The 17,595-nt window shown below is 34.5% G+C and overlaps 2 protein-coding genes and 1 pseudogene across 2 annotated transcripts; all 3 read right to left on the bottom strand.

Annotated features, from left to right (window-relative positions):
• Positions 1-16: 16 nt before the first annotated feature.
• On the bottom strand, positions 17-7,355 carry LOC140060171 (bile acid-CoA:amino acid N-acyltransferase-like). The gene is made up of 8 exons (XM_072106267.1): positions 6,803-7,355; positions 6,157-6,420; positions 4,940-5,109; positions 4,000-4,116; positions 3,494-3,585; positions 3,037-3,136; positions 2,400-2,604; positions 17-1,137 (listed from the first exon to the last, which is right to left on the bottom strand). The coding sequence occupies exons 1-8, from the start codon at positions 7,011-7,013 to the stop codon at positions 965-967; spliced, it is 1,332 nt and encodes a 443-aa protein (XP_071962368.1). The 5' UTR covers positions 7,014-7,355; the 3' UTR covers positions 17-964.
• Positions 7,356-9,905: 2,550 nt separating this feature from the next.
• On the bottom strand, positions 9,906-11,346 carry LOC140060614 (uncharacterized; annotated as a pseudogene).
• A 1,885-nt stretch (positions 11,347-13,231) lies between these two features.
• Positions 13,232-17,178, bottom strand: LOC140060942 (acyl-coenzyme A amino acid N-acyltransferase 2-like). Its single transcript, XM_072107317.1, has 8 exons — positions 16,968-17,178; positions 16,570-16,848; positions 16,304-16,473; positions 15,611-15,727; positions 15,371-15,462; positions 14,920-15,019; positions 14,186-14,387; positions 13,232-13,584 (listed from the first exon to the last, which is right to left on the bottom strand). The coding sequence occupies exons 1-8, from the start codon at positions 17,176-17,178 to the stop codon at positions 13,412-13,414; spliced, it is 1,344 nt and encodes a 447-aa protein (XP_071963418.1). The 3' UTR covers positions 13,232-13,411.
• Between the last annotated feature and the right edge of the window lie 417 nt (positions 17,179-17,595).

The raw sequence follows: 17,595 nt of genomic DNA on the forward strand, positions 1-17,595 counted from the left end.
ATTTTACTAACACCGTTTTTAAGTATAGGCTTAATCACTTATATATCCCACAAAAATATGTAAATATTTTGTTGCATGTCCTTTAGAAACAATTTTGAAATTTATAGAAATTATGGTTTCTAAACATATAAATCAAAATTAATTTGTTTTCCACTTTCATTAATAAATTAAAATAAAATGATTACAATAAAAATCACCTTTCCCACAAAAATATATAAATATTTTTGTTGATGTCCTTTAAAAAAATAAGTAGTGTATTGTAATTAAGTTTTAGAAACTATGAACATACATCATAAAATAAAAATTAAGTTGTTTGTTCACTTTCAATAATAAAATCATTAGAATAAAAATATTAACAAATTATTAGACAAATTCAACATTTTTCAATTATTTCAAATTAGATAGTCTGTTTAATTAATCATAATATAGAACTATACTTGTCAAAATTAAATTTCTACTTAATAATATAATATTATTAATTTAAATTACTTTTTTTTGTAATTTTTTGTTTAAATTGTAATGTTGCAAAATTATTTTCAGCCCCAGACCACTAGCATAGGGAGGGAAACATGCATCTACGGTTCACTTCTTCGCACTCAACACGCCAACCAAATTTCTCATTTTTAATTTGTTTTATCATATTCATTGTACAGTAATTTACATTTCCTCTTCAAATTTAAATAAAAATTATATAATCTTATATTTTCTCTTATATATATCAAAATAAAATATATTGCTATATATATATATATATATATCGAAAAAATCTGAGCATTATCATAATTAAAAAGTAATTTACCAATAATAATACTGATAATTCTTAAACAATTTAAATATAGTACTGTGTGAATTACACAAACCAGGTATTTGTAAATAGAGATCTTCATAGACACTACAAATGCCATTATTATATGGAATATGGACCACCCCTGTAAAGGAATATGGAACAGCCCTGTGATGTCCTTTAAAGATTACTTTTTAAGGCCAGTGGCAAGATATTAGTACGTGTACTTCTCTTTATTTCACATATTACACTTTTGCTAACGTGTTTGTTTAGAAATTCTAGTATTTTACGCCAAGAATCTTCTTGAGCTTTGGCGTGGCCATCGTGTTGCCCTCCATACAAACTGAGATCATCTGAAAAATAAATTATTTTGTTGTTTTATGTTTTTTAATTACCATATTTAATGAGGGTGATCCATCCCGCAATTGCTGATCATTAGGGTCCCTCAGAGGTTCACAAGACAAACATATACACAAGATGCTCTATATAAACAAAGCCTTATTACAAGTCTTTGGGAGTGGAGTTGTAATTTTGTCCTTAGAAAAATCCTGACATGTGACGGGACTTGAACCCAGGACCCTTGGAGTGGTAGCCAAGCATCATAATCACCAACCAACAACTCCACTCCAAAGTGTTTTACAGTATAACTAGTATTTTTGGTTGATTTTTACAGTAACTATTAAATTACAGTTTAAGGTATAGAATTTTTTTCAAAACAGGGACTGCAATGTAAATGTAATGTAAAACACAACAATTACTAACTTTTTAGGATATACATAGATAAATACAAAATTAAAAATATTTATAGACAAGAAGGGGTTTTAACTTTAACAAATGAATAGTGGTCTAATGGAATGGTGTTTGCATATTTTTAAGTGAAAGATTTTTTTCGAAACAGTACCGTACTGACGCGGGTATAAGCCCACCGCCCTCGAACATGAAATCACGTCAAGTTTGGGGGGTGGGCTTATACCCGAGGATCCAAAAATGCAGATCGTCAAAAACAGCACATGTACACCGTGTACGTATTCCACCATGCGAGCGAGCGCCCTCACGTGTACGACGTTGCCTCTAAATACACGAGGTGTAGAGTGTCGGAAAATTAAGCTTATAGTTCGTGTAATTTATCGTAGAATATCTTATTTTAAACATCAATTTAACAAGAATTTATCAAGCAGAAAAGCAAGTATACAATGTTCGTTAAATAGAAATGTACCAAAGAAATTTAATAAGCTTGTTTATGGCAGCCGATACCAAATAGTAGTTTTCCGTTTTGGCGACTTGTAGCGTCATGTGTGAAGCGATCTTCGACCGCGATGGAATGTAAACAAAACAGGACGGCTAGGCCTCATATGGCCTAGCGTATATTAGCCTAGCTTGGTTATGATCAAAGGTAAGTGTATTCGGTGTATGGACGTCGCCAAATACAAAATAATGTATTACGACATACACTGTAGATTAATGGGTGGGCTTATACCCGAGTGCCTCATTTTTCATGAAAATTAGTCAAAAGTCGGGGGTGGGCTTATACCCGAGTATGGGCTTATACCCGCGTCAGTACGGTACTAATAATGGTGGTATAAAAATGTTGAAAAAAAAACACACAAAAACTTACCAATATAGTCCATGTATACCAATGAACACATAGGAGAGTACGGTGGCTCAATTAAGTGTCCAGCTCCAGGGTAGCTAGCAACTGTCCAGTTGTTCTTGTCCTTTGATCTTAAGTAGTCAGCAGTTTGTTTTGCATACGCACTCCCTGACCAACATTTATCCTCGTCACCCGAGATGAGAAGATATTCACATTCTGCATTCTCTAGCTAATAAATGAAGTTTAGGGTGAGTGTCAAGGAGTTTAGGGTGAGTGTCCAGGAGTTTAAGTTGAGTGTCCAGGAGTTTAGGATGAGCGTTCAATAGTTTAGTATGAGCCTCCAATAGTTAAATAGAGTGTCCAGGAGTTTCGGGTGAGTGTCAAGGAGGGTACAGTGAGTGTTCAAGACTTTAGGGATAGTGTCCAGGAGTTTAGGGATAGTGTCCAGGAGTTTAGGGATAGTGTCCAGAAGTTTACGGCGAGTGTGAAGCAGTTTTGGGTGAGTATTCAGGAGTTTAGGGCGAGTGTCAAAAGGTTAGGGTGAGTGCCGATTTAAAAGTTTAGGGTGAGTAGAACTACAGTAACACAGAATTTTATAGTATGGATCCTAACGCTTTCTACATTCTAGATCTGGCTCTACTCTAACATAATGTCTACTCACCTTCATCATTGCATCTTTGCATTCCTCTGGCAAGGAAGTTGGAAAATAATTAAGAAAAATGGCTGCATCATCAACATATTCTAGCTTTTTAGGATACACACTGAGAAATAGAAAACAAAATATTTATAGACAATGATTGAAGTGGGGAATCTTCTACTCAATCAAATTTTAACATGTGAATAGTGGTCTAACCGTATGGTGCCTGTATATTATCAAATGGAAGCATCTGAGTTCAATCATTTTTTAATTGTATCGATTTCAGAATTTTGGACAGTTGAGGTTTTCTCTTCTTTAAAATAAAAAAGATCTGATCTACACATGCCTACAACACCAACTGTGTTGTGATAGATTGCTGATTTAAGACTTCATAATTCAATTTAGTTATGGAGGCAATTGTGATAAATAGTATGGTTTACAATGTTTTCTAGGTATGAACTGTTTAAACTGTACTACATACGGTACGGTTGGACCTTCTTGCTCTTTATACTTGTTGGTCGGATGAGAAGGTATATGATAAGGACATCCATTAATACTAACACAAGCTTTTATCTGTTAAATAAAATAAAACAATATGGCATATATGAATATATGTGGCTATAGCTAAGGTTGAAACGACATATAAAAGTCCATTTTAGGGCACTATATTTCAACAGTATTTATATTTCATGAATTATTAGTGTCAATGATTGTGTACCTTTCCTGACTGTCGACTATTCACACTGACTATCGCGCAGTCTGCACAACACTCCCAACAGTCTCTGGTGTACAGAAGTATAGGTGCTCCCGACAGCGCTTTTGTTAATGTGATACATTTAAATAACATGTGTGAATTTCTCGAAAATTTATAATCCATTTCAGGTCCATTTTAACAAAAAGATGGGTTTTATTCCCTAGAGAGAGTTGATTCAGAGAAAGTGAATGTTATGCAGACAGTCAGGCAGCCAGACAGAAAGTGAAACCTACCTTTTGTCCAAATAATGTCGACATCTTAAGAACAATCTCGCCTCCTGTACAGACACCAACTAAACCGATACCAGCACTGATAACAAATCTCTGTTCATGCAACCAATCCACAGCTTCCTGCATTTAAAAACAATAGTAATATTTTTATATTTTTTTATTGGTCTCTTTTTTTATCTTTTTTCTCGTCTTTTCGTATTTGTATCGTTCCCGTTTTTTAAATTGTTGAGGGCCTCATGCATGTCAGCTTCGGCTGTTTTGAGTCACCCTCATTAAACAAAGTTTAATAAAAACTAAAAATAATATTAATCTTTATGTAAATATAAATTGTCATAAAATAAAATTTAGACCTGTAGAAATATTTGTCACTAAGGTGCTGGCCGAGTACACTTTGTTAATGAAAACCAGCACTGTGTCATTGTGGGACAAAAACCCACAATAAATTTAAAAAAAAAAAAAAATTTAATAAATAAATTAAAGATACTATACCTAGGCTTTTTCTTAAATTTAAGGTCACACACTACATTTTATATAAAAATAAATACTATATGGACCTATTGCAATAATTGTTTTCGTCTAAACGGTTAAAAGTGTGAAAAAAAAAATCCCAACATGCATCATGCGCGGATTGATATTTTCATATTGTGATGTAATGCATCCACTTTGATCGATCGCGTGAAAGGGTAATCAAATAAAATAACTGTTTAACTCCTTAAGAGAAGCAGTAATTCAAGTTTTTTATAGATATAGTGCAGGCCTTGTCTTTTTAAAATTATAGGTGTCCTACAAATTGCACTCCTCAATATGTAAAGGGGGTGCTGTAGAAGTTTACAAAATTTATGTGTGTTGTAAATCGCACTCCTCAAGGGCAGTTTATGAGTGTGTTAGGCGAGGGATCGCACTCGCTCACCTCAAAAGAAAAGGCCTGTAGTGCATTGCTTACCTCAAAATAATCCATAGTAACTTTAGATATTGATAACGGTAAATCTTTATAAACAAAATATTGTAATGCCAGTGAAGCAAAGCCATGAGAGGCTAGAAGTGCTGAGCGGAATTCTACCGGCCTAGCTATACCACCAAACAAATCAATGATCCCCGGAAATGGTCCTGGTCCTGTAGTAAAAGATACCAATTCAACTTGTGACTCCATTAACATTCGTTATCATCAAATAAAATAAAATAAAATAAAATAAACTGTATATTAGTTAATTACTAATTACTATACTGAGACGATTTAAAGATATATTGTCCTCCTGAAAAAATAATTCTTAACATTTTTGTTGAATATGTCATTTTAATGCAACATAATAGTTATCCACTTATGACTAAAAATTGCATTAAAAAAAAAATGTATTTACCTGATAAAACTGTAATTTAAAGCAAATAATGGCCAAATCGGCGGCCAGCCAGTGGGTTTTTGGTTGAATTTAACCATTTATTTTGTCATTTTATAAGTAAAAACATTAATTTTTTTTCTATTAACTTTATTAAAACTACAAATTTAACATATTCAAAGTCTGATTTAATTAATCTTCATTTTTCATGTTTTTGGGGGACAATACATCTTTAACCGTTTTTTAAAGAAATAAATGTATTTTTTATTGAACTGACTAATATTTAAAAATATACCAAATTAAAACAAAAAATATATTTAAACTTTGAAAAGATATTCATTGAAAACGTCCATTTGACTGCAGGTTGTCTTTTTACAAAATGATAATCCAGAATTTATTTTTAAAAATCAGCATGGTCATGCATTAGTTAATAATTACAATTCCATATATTCCGGATCAACTTTGTGTTGTTACTGCCAGTGTAAATGGGGTAGATGTAAAATAAAATATGGTTTGTGCATATGCTACACTATATTATGTCAAAACATAACAAATTAATTAAATCAGACTTTGAATAGGTCATTTTCTAGTTTTCATAACGTTAATAATAGTTTCACTTATAAAATGACATAATAAATGGTTCAATTCAACCAAAATTCCATTGGCTGGCAGCCAATTTGACTATTGTTTGCATAAAATTACAGTTTTTTCAGGTAAATATTTGTTTATACCCAATTTTAGTGTATAACGTGTGCGTGTAATTATTTGACATCAAAATGGCATATTCAACACAAAAAGTTTTTGCAGGGGGACATCTTTAACAAACCTTTTGGCTTGAACAAAATCCCTCTGATGTTACCCCTTTCCACGGGTATCCTCTCCACATCTTCATTCATATACCATCGATCTACGCTAGTTGTTGCTAAAACTTTCAGAGACGATTTGTAAAAGTCTTTGATTGTATGAAACCCGTTGTAGACTCTTAAAACAGTAATTAAAGGTGTTGTGACATCTTTTTTAAGTAACCGAGTTCCACGCTTCTCTTTGGGTGCTGGCTGCATGCTTGTGAACAGGCCCATGCTTTGTACACCTATATAAAGAAGAACGTTCATGTTTTTGCTTCCAATAAATAAATATTATATTGATACTAATTACAAATATATATTAATGAAAAACCTCAAAAATATTAAAAAGGAATATTAATTATAATTTAATAATTGTACTGTACTTCATTGACATTCCATATCTTTATTACAGGTTGTATGGAGTTACCTAATAATTTTTCTATTGACCAATTAATTGTGTTCATTCTGCCTGAACAATACACGAACGCTATTATAAGTAAGAAAAAAGAAAGGTGCAACCCCAAACCCATCAATCCCCATTCCAACCCCCTCCCCCTTTCCCCAAAAAAGTCCAAAAAACTAGTAGGTAGTAGTATCTATAAAAATTATCTATAAATAGTTACCAACCTGAGTAGGTTCCACCAAGAGATGAGTTGATATTAGTATGAACATACCCACTGCCATCGTCTTGAAAATGAGCACAAGAATCGTACGTCTTCCCACACTCTGTTGCCGATGCTCGTAGCGTAATCAAACTGTTCGGTTGAAGGCCTACAACCTCTATGGAGATTTTCTCATCAACCAAGGTAGACTTTGGATAAACAGTCAGGGTTACCATATTTTCACTAACGAATAGTAACACACCCGGTACAACTCACAATGATTGCCGTTGTTACGTGCTCCATTTCCGTTCTGGTACACGCCTCCTCACACCCTCACGTGTTTTTGATTAAGGTTTCACAACAACAAGTTCTTTGTTTCACACTCGTCACGAGTGAAAAAAGGTTACCGGCGGCGGTGTGATGATGTAATCATTGACCCTTGCATGCTGCACGTACGGCTGGGACGACGTGAAGTGATAGGGGAATTCCCTCATTATATCATACAGTACATGACTGCTGTATAATGTGTTTCTCATAATAGAGTCTCTGATATAGAGGTATAATCATGGAGGTATAAAACTTCCATGGTATAATATAGGTAAGGCCGTAAAATCAGTACGTAAGTGTATCAACTGGGTGCAGGTCAACTCGGCCCTAAACCGTCTCGGCCAAAGTCAAGTCGGCCCCACGTCAAGTCGGCCCCAAGTCAAGTCGGCCTCAAGTCAACTCGGCCTCAAGTCAATTCGGCCTCACGTCAACTCGGCCTCAAGTCAACTCGGCCTAAAGTCAACTCGGCCAAAAACTAATCCGTCAACTCGGCCTTTAAAAAGTATGGAACGCAAAAAGTGCTAATATAGTAGTTCATTTATTACAATGGCAGGATATTACGGTCAGGCCTACATAATAGACGAAATAAAACGGAAATTTCAATGTAAATTATAACACACTGGCTGATCGTTTTTCGTTTGATAGGTAATTTTTATTTATATTGTTGGTTGGTTTGTCTCAGTAAGAACCCTCAGTAATGTGTTTGTTAGATCTATTTTGAGGATGTTCCCAGAAATAATCGCAAATATTCTTAGAAGGCCTATATATTATATAGATATTATTAGATTAATACAGTAAAATAAAAATGGTTTTTTTTTTGTATATTATTCTCTCTCAAATTATTAGCAATATGTCACGGTCAAAGTGAATAACTATATGTGACATTAATTAAAATGGTATATTACAGTAACAAAATCTTTTCACACATTTATTGACGATGTCAATCAAACTACCGAAGAGATTATGGAAACAAATTCGGAATGTTCTGTCATGTTAAATTTCTATTGCAATTGTGCGCTATTCAAATTGTTTTTATTACTTTTGTGATTTGATTATAATGGAGAATCCAATGAATACATTTATGGGAAATTAATCTAGAACACACTGAAGAAATCATCATGAATAAATGGTGTATTTTTATTTTGTCAAGCATATAAACTAATCTAAAACACATTGAAGAAATCATGAAAAAATGGCGTATTTTTATTTTGTCAAGCAAAAACTAAAACATATTGTTTGAGTCCAAAACAACGGAATTCCTAAACAACATAATATTGCCTTTGCATTCTCATCTGTTTTTTAACACCCACCGCGCCCTGTATTGTTCAATAAAATTGATCACCTAAAGGGGCATTCCCACCGTCCGTACCTGTTCCGTTTCGCGGACGGCGCCGTTTTTTCAACGTGACGCGCGCCCGTTCACCGTTCCGTTTTAAACATTCACACCTGGGGCGGATTGCTATAAGGGGTCTATAACCGGTCTTAGCGCTTAGCCGGCTATAATTCGTGACGTAGCAAGTAGTCTAACATTATAGACCATTGCTATACCGCGGTCTAACCTGTAAACGGTCTTTAAAATTAAAGCCTACTCGAAGGAGTCTTAAAACAGTCTTAAACCTCTCTTTTTGTTGCTTTTACGTATTATTTATCGTCAAAGACAACCAATAGAACGAGTTTTAAGTGTTAAATCAAATAAAAACGGTGATTTTATTCTTATATAGCCCTAGAATAGATTTTCTTGCGTAGAAATGTACGTACTGTTATGATTGTGAATTGAACAAGCGTGACGAACATTACCTTATTTGGTATTTTACGCGCAAAGTACGCCCTCAATTTGTTACTTTACGCGGTCTTATCTAAGACTGTTTTATAGCAATGGTCTAACAGGGGTGGCTTTAGTAAGACCGTCTATCGGATAAAGCCGGCTTTAATCGGGGAGTTAAGACCATTAGTTAAGACTGTTTTATAGCAATCCGCCCCTGTTCCGTTTTGTGACGTGACGTTCGTTTCTGGATGATCATCGGATGATAGTGAGGAAGAAAATTATTCTTTTTAGTTTAATTAAAGATGATATTACAAAACGGGACACAAGATTCCCGATGATAGTATAACAACACACACCATGACAAATTCCATGAATCCATAATTAAATACAATAAAATCACAATCACATCCCTATGGACTGTTATGGAAGCAAATTTCTCTCTTCCCATGCTGTACTGTATTAATTATGAATATGAAGTACTAAACGAAATGAAAATAAAAATGTCATACAAAAAAAACCGTAAGGCCTATTTGAAAATAATGCACATTCATGTCTGGGTGTGTGTGCATGTAACCTATACCCATAATGCTTATGCAATTTGTTTTCTTGCCTTTTGATTTGTTTTGATTTTAATGTCATTATTCTTTTTATATTGATGTATATACAGTTGTAGACCGAAGTATATTGTTTAAATATTATTTTTTTTAATGTCTTCTTCGACAGTTATTCCTGTATACAAAATGTGAAAAAATATTTGTTTATTTCAAACAATATAAATAAATACTACCTATCAATTAATATTATATAATCATTTATATTGAATTTTCCGTTGTATTTCGTCTATTATGTAGGCATAACCGTACTATATCCTGCCATTATAATATTAACTACTATATTAGGCCATGTAAAAAAAAACAACAGTTGATCGTCCTGGTTTTCTAAAAAAAGGAAGTAAGAGGCTCTTTTTATTTTTTATTTTTTATTTTTCCAAGATGGCGATTCACTACCGTATTTTCTTGAATAAACATGCCGCTATGAATAAAAATCACTCCCACCCCTCGCATACAACCTTCCTGACAATTCAAATAAATATGGTAAGTACTGTAAGATGTCTAAACAAACATAAGTATACAGAACAGCAAATATTATAATACACCTTTTTTTTTATTTTATCAGGGGGTCACAATAAAAGTCCTTTTTGTACACTTTGACTTTATATCAAACTTCTGGATATTATTAGCCTACTGTGGCACAAATGCTCTAGTGTTTTTCCTTTTGGGTGTTTTGCCTGATTCCTTGCATTCACTACAAAGTGGATAATTCATGTTCTCAATTGATAAATTGTGCTCAGTTCCACAATAAAAGCACAGGGGGTCTGTGAATGTTATGTAATAAGCTGCTTCGATAGGCAGGGCACATGTCATTTTGTCATTGACAAAAACAATAGAATCGTCCTCTCCCAGGATGTCTTGAAAACAAGTTCCACATGAATACGACAGTGTGTCCAGTTCTCGTTCCAAGAGCTGCCCTTGGTCACGCTTCAGAACATGTGCTGCATAACATACTCGCCACTTGAGGCATTCTTCACACTAGAATAAAGAATGAAAAAGAGTAGGGGTAAATATATGGTAAATTCAGTTGTGTTGAAAGAATTCTGAACATGACAATAATATGATAATATGACATCCAAAGAGGGAGGGAATATCAATGCATACACACATATTTTAAACAGGACGTGGGTCATGTACCCGAACACGTCCGTAAACATCTAGCCTATATATATGGGACAGTTTCAACCCAGCCGGGTTGATTCGCCCCTCTATATGGATAGGCAAACTCTACACTCTCTCGCGACAATATGCTAGCCTACAGTTTTGTTACTTCTATATGAACATTTTTACCGAACAATTACTCACCTCCGTAGTTTGGTATTGGTCTCCTATCGGTCCACCTTGATCGAATTCGCCGCCTGCAAAATCAGAGAAAATGTCTGCGAGAGTACGTCGGCCGTCCACTACACCGTTCTCGCATACCAAGCAAGGGCCGGCTTCACGATTTTTGTTGCAGTCCGAATTGAAACACAAATAAAAACCATGTTGTTTATCTACTATCTAGTCTAGCAGTATCCTACTATCCTAGATCAAATTATTATGTAACAGTTGATAAAAGGACTAAAAAGTAGGCCTACCAAGGAACCAATAATTATAAATATTAATAGTGTATACTGTAACTCAAATGTATAGAATATAGCGATAGAAACAAGGTAGAACCAAAAACATGTGTTCTCCAAATCCAGTCGTTTTTTGCTTCACGGCAACATTTTTAGGGAGTAGCGAGCATATAGCGGCTGTGAAAATTCTAATTAGATCCAGACGTTTATGTAAAATATTATACCCATGATGAGTGTAATTCAAAATATTCATACATTCAACGGCAGTGATACCTCTATCATCGCTGACCTATAATCAAAGAATATGACCTCAAATTTATCGCAGTCGACGATGTGTATCGATGGCTCCCGACGGCTGTGGATCACGAAAAAAGAAAGAGCTAGGCCTAGCTTTCGACAAAGGTACAACATAAATCAATGTTTTATATACAAAATATCGAAATAAAAAATAAAATAAAAATTGAAGCGGCCTGAAAAAAGCATGCGGGCGGGGACGATCAACTGTTGTTTTTTTTTATATGGCCTTAGCACTTTTTGCGTTTCATAGTTTTTAGAGGCCGAGTTGACGGATTAGTTTTTGGCCGAGTTGACGTGAGGCCGAGTTGACTTGAGGCCGAGTTGACGTGGGGCCGAGTTGATGTGGGGCCGAGGTGACTTGGGGCCGACTTGACGTGGGGCCGACTTGACGTGGGGCCAAGACAGTTTAGGGCCGAGTTGGATCGAAACCAAATCAAGCATAAGTGACAATCATAATATATAGTAGGCCTACTGTACATTCATTTTTTTTAAATGGATGTCTCTCTCTTGAACAACTTGTTCATGCTTTTGTTACGTCACGTCTTCGTCTTTACATTGGAAATTCTTTCCCTTTTAATCAAATTCAAATAAAGTGACTCAGCCGTTTGCCAAATAATGCTGACGGCAAATTTACGGACTCTGAGAACACATAACAACCGGAATTTTAAATAGATCAGCATTCCGGGCTCCCAATTACTGACAGGATCGTTTTTAAAATACTTGTCTTTGTCTATACCGTTCTTCAACATACCACATACCACATTTATTTTTGTGTCTGCAAATTCATTGATTCCTTATTTTAAAGCTTAAGACCTTTATCATCAGCTCGGACTTTTGATTTCATTCATTCACTGCATGCATTGTGTCAATGCATTATTACCATCTAATTTGTGATGGAAACCGGCGCAAGATTTCCTTATTATTATCTCTGGATGAATACTTCATAAAAAATAATTCATAATATACAGTAGTAATATTTGTTATTGCATTTTTATTTTATAAATTCATGGTTATTATAAAAACAATTTTATTTTACAATATTTATGGTATATACAGTATTTACAAAAAGACATTTATATAATTTTGCTATTTCTACTAAAAATCCTTACATTTTTGTTTTTGTTTCAGTCTATCTTACCACTAGGTGTGACCATGGATTCTTTAATCCATGGTGTGACATGTAAGGGTAATCAAAGAATATAATATATCACAAGAATGAGTATCCCGCGATTTTTGCATGAGAAATTTGTAACAGAGAGCTCCAGAGAGTGATGCCCGCCCTCATAAGGGCGGATGTATACATACTAAATAAGACTTGATTTAATAGATATTATACAATATACATGTCACAGAATGTCATAGAATTATGATAATAGTTTTTGCAATTGTGAACTATTTTATAATACATATTTATTAACAAACTAGTGTACATTCACTTTGAGAGACAATTATTTACTAACATGCTAAGTTAGTTCACAAAAAAGGCCTAACACAGCAACACCAAAAATCAACGAATCGTTACTCAGCATGGCCTATTCTTTACCATTGCCGTGTACTACTCTACGCCCGGTAAATTAAGTATTGTTTTTATGATATAAATTAGTATAAAATACATGTTATTAATAGGACAAAATGTTAAATGTCATTAACATTTATTTGTTTTACCAGAAACAAGTTAAATATAGGAATATTATTAAACTATCCTTCGTGAAAACGCGTAAACACCAACACGCCCGGTCACGCTATCGTAGCGCCCGGTTGATAAAGCAAACTGTTTATACGGCAGTTTTTACTAAATAAATTGCATAAAACGAACAATTAAATATCCAAATATTATTTAACATGATGTTGGCATGTAGTTATTAACATTTTTTATCATGAAAATACTACCGGTGGTCCAGCCTTTGATTAGTGAAACCGTCACAAAAAGTTGTATACATATCCCATCCCAGATACATCCACACTTATGACGGCGCCCTACCACATGGACAATATTACTGTTACAGGGAAAATCGCGGAATACTCATTCTTGTGATATATATTCTTTGGGGTAATATATTACTGACATATTTACACTATAATTTGCTTTGTTGCGTTATTATCACTCCTATCCCACCGAAAGAGGGCACACTTCGTACATGGTCACTTTCTCCGACATGCTCCTTGAAAAATGCTAAAGTTTTTTCCCATGAGTCTTCTTGAGCAACTGAATGTTCGTCTGGGTAACCACCATATTTAACAGCTACACCTGTAACAATAGAATAGTTCTGTTAAACATTTGCATCAAAATAAAATAGAAAAAGAATAACAGACTCTTACAATTCAGACAATTTGTTCTAACAATAGGCTATGTGATAGACAAAACAGGGAAGTGAACTTGTATTATTTATGCCTAGTTTATACAGCTAAAATGTGTATTCTGTATTAGTATGGAAAAGTCTTAAACGTTATGGCTAAAGATACGGTACCGTAACCATACTTCTAAAAACTAAAGGAACGGTAATTATAATAATAGGCCTAAAGGGTGCTATGTAAGATAGATGTTAATCCAATAGGTTATGGCAATGTTTTTCACCACGCCAGCTGTGTGGCTCAGTGGGTTTGTGATGAGGCTTGGCATAAGGGGTTGGAGGTTCGATTCTTTACTTTAGGTTTTTAATATTTAGGAACGAGTTTTAATATTTAGGAACGAGTTTTATATTTAGGAATGAGTTTAATATTTAGGTAACAAGTTTTAGGAATGCCATTTTACCGCCTTTAGCAAACGGAAGCGACCTCTATAATTACAGTACCTTTAGTTTATACGGTATCTTTAGCCACGGCGATTTTTAAAACAGGGAAATACTCACTGTAAGACTTGTGATAACAAACAGAACAAAGAGGAGCATACGGTGGCTCAATGAGATGGCCAGCTCCAGGGTAGCTTAATATCTTCCAGTTGTCTTTGCCATGTTCTTTAAGATATTCACATGCTAACTTGGAGTGTACTTCGCTGGTGCTTTTATCATCAAGACCAGCGATAAAAAGAAATTGACATGCAGCATCTTCAAGCTGTGAAATAAAACCTTATACTTATTTTGATGCTAAAAGATCATTACTGTGTTGTATAGCCACTTGTGATTGGCTATTCACTCAATAATATTTTCATAAATGTATACAGTATTTGGAAATTACTGAAATTCGATGTGGGCACACAACAACTCACCTCCTTTATGACAACAATTGTTACACCGACGATCTTTTAAATTAATTTCTGGGGCTTCCGTATATCCTAGAAACACCAGTAAAACTCTTCTTGATTGAGGCCTGTTACAATTAACTGCTAATGTAGAAAACGCCAGCTAATGTCGAAACAACTGCTAATGTAGAACAATCTACCGCTAATGTAGTAATCTCAAGCTAATGTAGCGGTTGTTTCGAAGCTTGCGTTTTTTAGTTGTAACAAGGCGCCAGATAGTTTCTCCGCAAACGAAAAACGCGCTGAACTGACGCAGAGATAATTATTTGGACATAACAAGAAACGATAAAACAAAGACTTATGGCAAGTATAATAAAACGTGACCTTCTATGATGAAGAACTTACATTAATAATTGTTGAGTGGTCAATATCTTCACGTTTACAAGGCAAGTAACGAGTAATGTCAACAATGTCATCTTCTTTAACAACTCTATCAAGATAAACGCTAAACAAAAAACATACATGATATTAGAATTCAAAATTGTATATTTTAATCATGTAGGTATTCACATCCTGAATTGTACACATGTTATGTGTTGACATTTACATCCAGATTTGAGCTATACCAGTCATGCCAACATCCAAACATCCGAAACATGGTAGTGCTACTGACAAAAAATGAGTCACTGGTGTCTATAACTTAAATTCTCATATACTGTACATATATAATAAATTCTCATATACTGTACATATATAATTTAAGTATGTGTCTCCTTCAGAAAGGAGGGTCAGGAGGACGTATATTTGAGTGATTACTTTTTACCAATCACTAAGTAATTAATCAGTATTTTCTTACTTTAAACAGTTGGATTCCTTTCCTTTGTATAATCTTGCAGGCTCACCTGGGGTATAGAATGGAGTTCCATTTATGCACACACACGCTTTGACCTAACAAGGGTCAGAAAAACACCAATTACCTTAATATTTTTTTAATAGTTTTAGTTTGTTAATTATAGTTTGACACAATATTATAGTGACAAAGTTTATGAAATCATGGAGGAATCTCTGTGATTAAACAAAGTGAATGCTTGTTAACCTTTGGTCCACAAATGGTCGACAGCCTCAGAACAGCTTGAGCTCCTGCAGACACTCCGATGATGCCTATCCCAGAATCCATCACACATGGGTTGTTTAACATCCAATCAACTGCCTCCTGCAAACATAGTATAAAGATATATTGCCTTCCTGCCTTAGACAAAATTATTGTTTAAATAGTTAACTATGGATTAACTACGGTAGGGTAACTATAGTTTAACTAGATTAACTATGGATTAACTATTGTTGTAATCTTTGGATTTTTTGTATATCAATTAACTCGTTGATGAGAGTGACTCATTTTGGATAGTGGAATTATATATATATATCTTGTTTAAATATTGATATACATGCATATCTTTAGCAACCAGTGTACTATGGTTCACCTCTATTAAGGGATACAATTTTAAAATAAACATATAGGCCTAGGCCTATGTTTCAACAAACCCGCTTCAAAAAAGGGACATTTTGTTGGATCCCAAATGTGTCACTTTTACAGCTTGTACTAAGAAACTGTGGAAATTATATTTCAAGTACATGTAATAGGACCAGCAGCTTTATGCCCATCTGAAGAATGAGGGATTAGTCGACTAAAGCCGTATAGGCACACACGCTTGTCAGAATTCCATTAACCATTTTTGCGCCACCCCCAGCCCAACTTGATTAATAAAGAGATCAATTAAATGTACTGTACCTCAAAATATACCATATCAACTTTTTTTATGTCTGTTACCAAATCTTCATAAGCAAAATATGCCAACGCAAGGGAAGCAAAACCATGGGTGGCAAACAAGGAAGAACGAAATTCTGTGACTCCTCCAGAAGCACCAAATAAATCAATAATACCTGGAAATGGACCCTTACCTGTAACATAAATTAAACAAAGCATAATTCGGCATTGTAGGCGAGGTGATTAATTAATTAACAAAGTTGTTTCTTTAACAAGACATTTGTCAATACCTTTTGGTTTAAACAATGTTCCTCTAATATTTCCACTTCTAACCTCTATCCTATCAACATCTTTTCCCATATACCACCTTTCAACTGTCGTCTTGCCCAGAACAGATTGTGTTAGTGATTCAATATTATTTGAGTAAAAATTTGCAGTTGACAAAAATCCTTTATACACTGTTATATGGAATAGGAGCGGCGTTGTAACATCTTTCTTGACTAATCGTGTACCTGCTTTTTGTCCAGGTGAAGGTTGCATGTGTGTGAATAAACCCATCGGCCTAATTCCTGAAAAAAATTATATTCTGTTCTGTGAGACTGTAGTTAACCATTTATACTTTTTAAATTAATTAATATGTGTCCAATTAATGACAGATTCATTTTGATATTTGTTAGTAGCTACTCACCCTTGTAACTACCGCCAATTGACGGGTGCGAATCGACTTTCACTGCCCCGTTTACGTCAGGAATAAAATGTGCATACGCTTCAAAAGTCCTTCCCCTTTCCTCCACAAATGCCCGAATTGTTACATTTGGGAATTCATGTACGCCGTACACACATACCGAAATAGTTTCATCAATAAATGCTGCTGCTGGAGTAACTATAAATTGTGTCATTTTTTCCCACGAACGGATATTTCAGATCGACTTAATAGCATAGGAGATTATTATTTATTTAGTCAAGTAACTTTGACTATGACCAAAGATAATCGCCAGATAATCTTTGCTATGACTCACACACACACTATAAACATGATGGTTTTGTACACATGAAAGTACCAATGAGAAAGGAGCGCTTCGGCGCGGTGTGGAAATAAATGAAGTAAATACTTATCAACGAAACAATCGCATATCGTAAACTTTTGATTTTATTTACACTAATAATTCTTTTTTACAAAAGAAGCTCGCGGAGAAAATAAAACGTCAACACATGAAACAACAGTGAAAGGCCAGGTTTACGGGTTTTTTTTCAACACGTGGCAGCACAATTTTAAAAAATAAGTTCGTGCTTTAAATAATTGGTGGCGCTATGCC

The sequence above is a fragment of the Antedon mediterranea genome, chromosome 10 (genome assembly GCF_964355755.1).
Source record: "Antedon mediterranea chromosome 10, ecAntMedi1.1, whole genome shotgun sequence".
Lineage (NCBI taxonomy): Eukaryota > Metazoa > Echinodermata > Crinoidea > Comatulida > Antedonidae > Antedon > Antedon mediterranea.

Coding starts and splice junctions, on each gene's coding strand:
- LOC140060171 (XM_072106267.1), bottom strand. CDS start 7,013: ATGGTAACCCTGACTGTTTATCCAAAGTCTACCTTGGTTGATGAGAAA. Junction 5,110..6,156: donor GATTTTGTTCAAGCCAAAAG/GTTTGTTAAAGA, acceptor CTTTTACTACAG/GACCAGGACCATTTCCGGGG. Junction 3,137..3,493: donor CAAGAAGGTCCAACCGTACC/GTATGTAGTACA, acceptor TCTATTTCTCAG/TGTGTATCCTAAAAAGCTAG.
- LOC140060942 (XM_072107317.1), bottom strand. CDS start 17,178: ATGACACAATTTATAGTTACTCCAGCAGCAGCATTTATTGATGAAACT. Junction 16,849..16,967: donor AATTGGCGGTAGTTACAAGG/GTGAGTAGCTAC, acceptor AATTTTTTTCAG/GAATTAGGCCGATGGGTTTA. Junction 16,474..16,569: donor AACATTGTTTAAACCAAAAG/GTATTGACAAAT, acceptor TTTATGTTACAG/GTAAGGGTCCATTTCCAGGT.